The sequence below is a fragment of the Trachurus trachurus genome, assembly GCF_905171665.1.
Source record: "Trachurus trachurus genome assembly, chromosome: 10".
NCBI classification, from domain to species: Eukaryota; Metazoa; Chordata; class Actinopteri; order Carangiformes; family Carangidae; genus Trachurus; species Trachurus trachurus.
This window is the reverse complement of record NC_139894.1, coordinates 2,901,365-2,907,364: the sequence shown is the minus strand read 5'-3', so window position 1 is coordinate 2,907,364 and position 6,000 is coordinate 2,901,365. Positions and strand designations below refer to the sequence as shown.

At 48.2% G+C, this 6,000-nt stretch overlaps 1 protein-coding gene across 1 annotated transcript in view; it reads right to left on the bottom strand.

Annotated features, from left to right (window-relative positions):
* Nucleotides 1-491: 491 nt before the first annotated feature.
* Nucleotides 492-6,000, bottom strand: part of LOC310992587 (protocadherin-1-like) — a 29,560-nt gene continuing 24,051 nt past the window's right edge. Inside the window, exon 3 of the mRNA XM_083980676.1 lies at nucleotides 492-5,205. Within this exon, the coding sequence (XP_083836802.1) occupies nucleotides 2,956-5,205 (2,250 nt within the window). The 3' untranslated portion in view covers nucleotides 492-2,955. The remainder of the gene's footprint in view (nucleotides 5,206-6,000) is intronic.

Sequence of the window (6,000 nt, the reverse complement as noted above, 5' to 3'; positions counted from 1 at the left end):
CACACTGACATTCATCCGGGACTCGAACCTGCAGCAGTCAGTTTCTCTTTCTGTTCTGTGAGGACGACTAACATGCATCAGTGTGAAAAGAGAAAAATAGATATTTTCTTTCCAAATTAAATTTTAAACTCCACTTTCTGAAAAAAAAACCCACATATCCATAATATCGACTCATATCTGTTTCTGTTCCGTCTCTAAACTCTAAACGTCCCGGAGTGGGATCAATAAGAGTTGATTTAATCTTATCCATCGATACGACGCACATGAAACGTGCAGCTGTTACATTTGTATCCGTTCGATATCTGCAGCAGCGACTAACTGCATGGCTTTCATTACTTTTTTAAGATGCATGAGTCAAAGCCACACGTGATGATGTAAACCTGTAAACCTGCAGCACATGAAACATTTTCTCTCCACATGTGAAGGATGAGCAATGAAAATGAAAAACCTTACCCCCCCTCCCAGTGAAAGCAACAAGGCGCCACTTTTAACATTTAAAGCAACATGTTTATTGAAATAAAATCTGCTCTTAGCTGTAAAAAACATGAACAAAAAACAAAATAATGAACACTGTACATTTATTTCCCCCCCCAGAGAAGAAGAGTTACATGATGCATGAGCATGTGTGTTGAATGTGTGTGTTGTGTTATGTGTGTGATGGATCAGAGCTGATGTGTTGGGGTTTTAAATCTGAGGAGAGTGAAGTGTGACGCCCGCGGGCTCGAGTATTAACAGGCTAAACATTAACCCAGCAGGAGCGTCGGCAAACAGCGAACACAGCAGGAACCGTCTGAACCAGGAAACACAGTCTGAACTCAGACTCTCATATATATAGAAACTGTAGATACTGTAAAATGGCATTGGCTGCAAATACGCAACTACTGCAAAAACTCAAATATCTTACCAAGAATATGTCTTATTTCTAGTCAAAATGTTATTTCTAGTCGAAACAAATCTCATTATACTTAAAATAAGACTCATCACATAAAAAGCAGCTTGTTTTTAGACACTTTTTACTTCTTTCAAGCACATTTTCAATTGAAATAAGTAGAAAAACTAGCTTTTTTGCAGATTTTTCTACTAATTGCAAGTGAAAATTATCTAAAACAAGTTAATTTGTAGGTGATGAGTCTTATTTTAAGTGGAGAGAGATTAGTTTTGAGTAGAAATGTTTTTGCAGTGTGTGTGTGTGTGTGCATGTGCGTGCGTGCGTGTGTGTGTGTAAGTCTTTGGTACAGGTATTTAGATGGTTGTTTTGTTAAGCACACACACACACACACACTTGCAAACACACACACACATGTATGACACAGTAATGTTGCAACACAAACAGCAGATGGAAAAAAAAAGCACAAACTTAAACAAAAATCATCTTGACATGTCGTTCACATATATGTACAGTCTGAACATCGCTACGACGACGGCAACGACGACGACACCTTAACGTGATTGTCTCTATGGTTTTCACAGTGCACATGACAGTTCCATATTCACACCCCAACCCCTCCCCTCCTCCGTGTTTCCCCAAAAGAGCCGACGTGGCGTGAAATCCCGTCACAATCACGCGGTTAATGGCCCTCGTCTCAACCCCTAACCCTCCCTCCCTCCCTCCCCCAGACGTTTTTGTACATTAAATAGAATAGAGCAAGGCACTCTGGGTAAAATAAGGCGGGCGTCTGGAAAATTACCTGCCATTAATCTGTGCAAACAATTGACTTTTTAGCCCCTGTGATTGGGAACACGGCGAAATTAAGTCGTATTTCAGCTGACCTGACAGGAGGTGCAGAGGTTAAGAAATGGTTGTATTTAGTCTTAGTGTACCTTTTCCTTCATAGTGTAGTGGTTTTTACAACCCCCTCCTCCCTTTTCCTTCTTATTCCCTTTCTTTCTTTCCTGTCTGTCGCTCTCTCTTTCTTTTTTTTTTCACTGCTTTGGCTCCCTGACCGAGCTGAAATTACCTTAAATTGGTCTGAACTGGATGGAAACACTCTAAAGTGCTGCTCAGCCAGTCTAGTTCCTGGCCAAAGAAAGCCAAGAAACAATAAAATGGGTACAAAAAAAAAAGAAGAAGAAAAAAAAAAAAAAGCTCAGGAATTCACAGTCACTCTTTGTCACACTTCAACAAGCTGATCGCGCCATAAAGAGCAGCTTTAAACCTCCAGACAGCTCCCCAGAACAAAAAAAAACAACACTGAAAATAAGGAATGAAAAGAAAAACATTGAGACTTAATGAGGATGTGAGTGTGAACCTTTCAACGGCTGCACAAACAACTCCACAATCAAAACAGTTTTGAATAATTAAAAAAAATAATTAACTCAACAACTCCTTCATTGAACCCGCTGTGAAAAGGTGAACACAAAGAAAACAAAACAAATGGAAAACATATAGAAGTTCAGGATAGACCCATATGGGATTTTTTGATCCGGGCATTTCAAGATTTCCATCTTTGTGTGTCCAAAAACTTTTCTCTTTGCAAGAATATAACATCATGTGCTTTTTTATATATAACAGTAACGCATCAAACATTATTATCGTATGATTGGACATGAAAAAGCAAAAACACAATCTCACTCAATCATTACAAAACCGCCCCACAAGCATGTTCTGGATCAGCAGAGTTCATTTTTTTTGTGGGGGGGTTGTTGTGGTGGTCTCCAAATACCAGTCAAACAACAACATCAGATGGTAAATATTGGTAAACCCATATTCGGTCTATCCCTTTATGTAAATCCTTCATGGTGTGATTATTATTGTGGTGGTGTCCATGTTAAGGTGAAAAGCGAAAAAACGAAACAAAAATGAACAGAACTGGTGAACAGAACCAAACCAAACCAAAAGACAAAAAAGGGGAAATGACAGTTTGGAGGTGGTGGGTGCTGTGCTGTGCGGTGGTAGTGGGGGGGTTGATGGGGATCAGTGCAACTTTGGTGGAGGAATAATAAGTCCCAGCATGACTACCACACCCGGTTGGTCCAATGGATGTCCCTGTAGTACATTGGCGTATTTGCGTATTCTCCTACCTGTTTGTTGCTGTATTTGGGCGGGTTGGCCTTGTAGCTGTAATCCGAATATTGGTCGGAGCCCGTGGAGTTGTTGTCGCCGGTTCCCACGAAGGTGTTGGTGGCGGGAAGGTCCTGCACGGCCTGGTGCTTCTTGGAGGCGGACGGCGACTGAGGCTGCAGCTGGATGGACGGCAGCGGGGAGTTGGAGCGGTAGTGGCGGCCCAGATCGGGGCTTCCCGGCGGGTAGTTCAGGGGCAGGTGGATTCTGGGACTGTCGTTGACGCTGTCGTTGATGAGGTTGAACTTGAGGCCTTTCTGCAAGCTCGCCTCCTCGTCCTCCTCCAGGGGTTTGGCGGGTTTCGGCGCTTTCCCCTTTTTGCTCTTTTTCCCTTTTCCGTTTTTGGGACCCTGCTTCGGAGCGTACAGATCCTTGCTCTCCTTCTTGCCGGCCTGGTAACCGCTCTTGGTGTCCTTCTGCAGCCGGTGTCTGATGACCACCACGGCCACGATGACCAGAATCACGCCCGCGACGCCCGCCAGGCTGCCGTACAGGATGTTGCTGCGCTGAGCGTGGGCGTAGTCGGGATCTCCGGCGATGTCCCGGTCCAGAGGCGTGTAGAGGCTGTGTCCGACCAGCGCCTCGATGAGGGACACGTTGGACTTGGTGTCGTTGACGAAGACGTGGACCAGGGCGGTGGTGTGTCGCGGAGGTTTGCCCTTATCGCTGACCCTCACGACCAGGCGGTGCAGTCCGGTGTGCTTGCCGTTGAACTCCTGCGCCAGCGTGATCTCTCCGCTGTCGGGCGAAATGTGGAACAGGCCGTACGGATTGCCACCCGTGATGGCGTAGTAAAGGTCGGCGTTGGGTCCGGAGTCAATGTCCTCGGCCTCGACCATCTCCACGCGGGTGTCCGGAGCGGTGCCGGGCGTCAGGTAAGTGTAGGAGGAGTTGGCCGGTTTGGTGATATAGGGGGCGTTATCGTTCTCATCCAGGACGTTGATGGTTACGCCGACGTAGGAGGATCGAGGCGGATCGCCGGCGTCCACGGCCTTCAGACGGAAGGTGTAGGTGCTCTCCTTCTCGCGGTCGAAGGAGATGCTGGACAGGATGGTTCCCGTGCCGTTCTGGATGACAAACTTCCCGTTGTCCGGCTCGACAAACAGCCTCACGCGGGCGTTTTCTCCCTTGTCGGCGTCAGTGACGGTCACCACGCCGACAGGATTGAGAGGAGGCATGTTCTCAATGACAGAGAAGCTGTAGCCGTTCAGCATGAACTTAGGGTCATTGTCGTTGCGGTCCAGGACGTTGATCACCACCGTGGCGGTGCCGGTTTTGCTGGGAAGGCCCTTGTCCGCCGCCGCCACCCGGAACTCGTAGCGCTCCGTCTCCTCCCGGTCCAGCAGGTTCTTCACCCGAACCTCCCCGGTGTTGGTGTCGATCTCGAAGAGCCGGGTGGCCGAGCGCTCGATGATGCTGTACGCCAGCTCCGCGTTGGTGCCGCTGTCGGCGTCCGTCGCCACCACGTCCAGCACCCTTTCGTGAGGCTGGTTGCCCTCGGCGAAGTCCACCTCGAGCACCGTGGGGGAGAAGACCGGCGTGTTGTCGTTCATGTCCGTGACCTGGACCTTCAGGGAGTTGCTGCTGGACAGAGCCGGGTTCCCAGAATCCACGGCGACAATTTCAATCCTGTAATCCTTAACGCGCTCGTAATCCAGCGGGGTCGTCGTCTGCAGGAAGTACTTCCTCTTCCTGTCGTTGGCCGACTCGCTCGCGGGTCGGAGCTGAAACGGGACATCGCCAGCGACCACGCACGTCACCACCGCGTTCTCCCCCTCGTCGCGATCCGACACCTGCACCAACGCCACCGCGGTCCCGATGGGCATGTCCTCGGAGATGTTGGCCACGCCGTCCTGGTGCGTCACCAAGCCGATGCCACGGATCTCGATGGCCGGAGCGTTGTCGTTCTGGTCCCTGACGTTGACGGTCACGAGGACCTTGGAGCTCTTGGAGTTGGGCCCGCGATCTTTGGCGATCACAAAGAACTTGAGGAAGTTCTCCTCCTCGCGGTCCACCAGGCCTTTGACGTATATGATGCCGGTGGAGCGGTCGATGCGTAGCAGCCTCTGGACGGTCTCCGACGCCTGATGGAGGCTGTAGTCGATCTCTCCGTTGATGCCGGTGTCTCCGTCATTGGCTCTGACCTGCAGAGGCGAGAAAAAGAGAAGGTCACCATTTCCTGAATAGGCTTCATATGTATTTTGGTACAATTATTGTCATCACAACATAATGATGTTTTGTATTTCTGAGAAAATGTCCAGAGTAATGCACCGTAAACATCCAAATTTCAGTCCCATTTGACCAATTTCTGTCAATTCATGGTCAAAATTGATGTTTCAGAGGAAACCGGCAGCCTGATCCCCCGCACTCCCATTATATCCATAATTTTATTGACTATTTAGATTCTTTGACTTACAAAGAGTCACAACCATTACTAATGCAAGACTACAAAGCCCTTTGTGTTTTCCTGGGTAGGAGGTTTTTTTTTCTGCTGTGTGAAACATAATAGAAGATCAAAGCTGAGTGCTCATACCCACACAACAACAACATCTAATGGCCGTGCAGCGGGTCATTGGCATCGGATGGGCAGATGAGTGAATGTTAATGTTCCTCTCATTATCAGAAAAAAGCCCCGGCTCCTCGGGGCCCATTAGGACACCGGAGAGGACGGACCAGCATCGGGCCACCATCACACACCCAAACCCCAAACTAAATGGAGGTAATTAGTCAATTAGGAGGCACGAGCAGTCAGCAGAATGTCACTTAGGATGTACTCATTAGGACGCCTTTCTATCTAAAACATCTAATACTTTTTAATTGTGCTCATTCAACGGCTCAGCTGCTGTGAAGAAATGTAGGTCGGTGTAGTGGTTTCAAATGAACTAGTTGTTGAACAGCTGATTTAAACGTCCCAGGTGCTGCTGGTTCAGCGTTTCCAC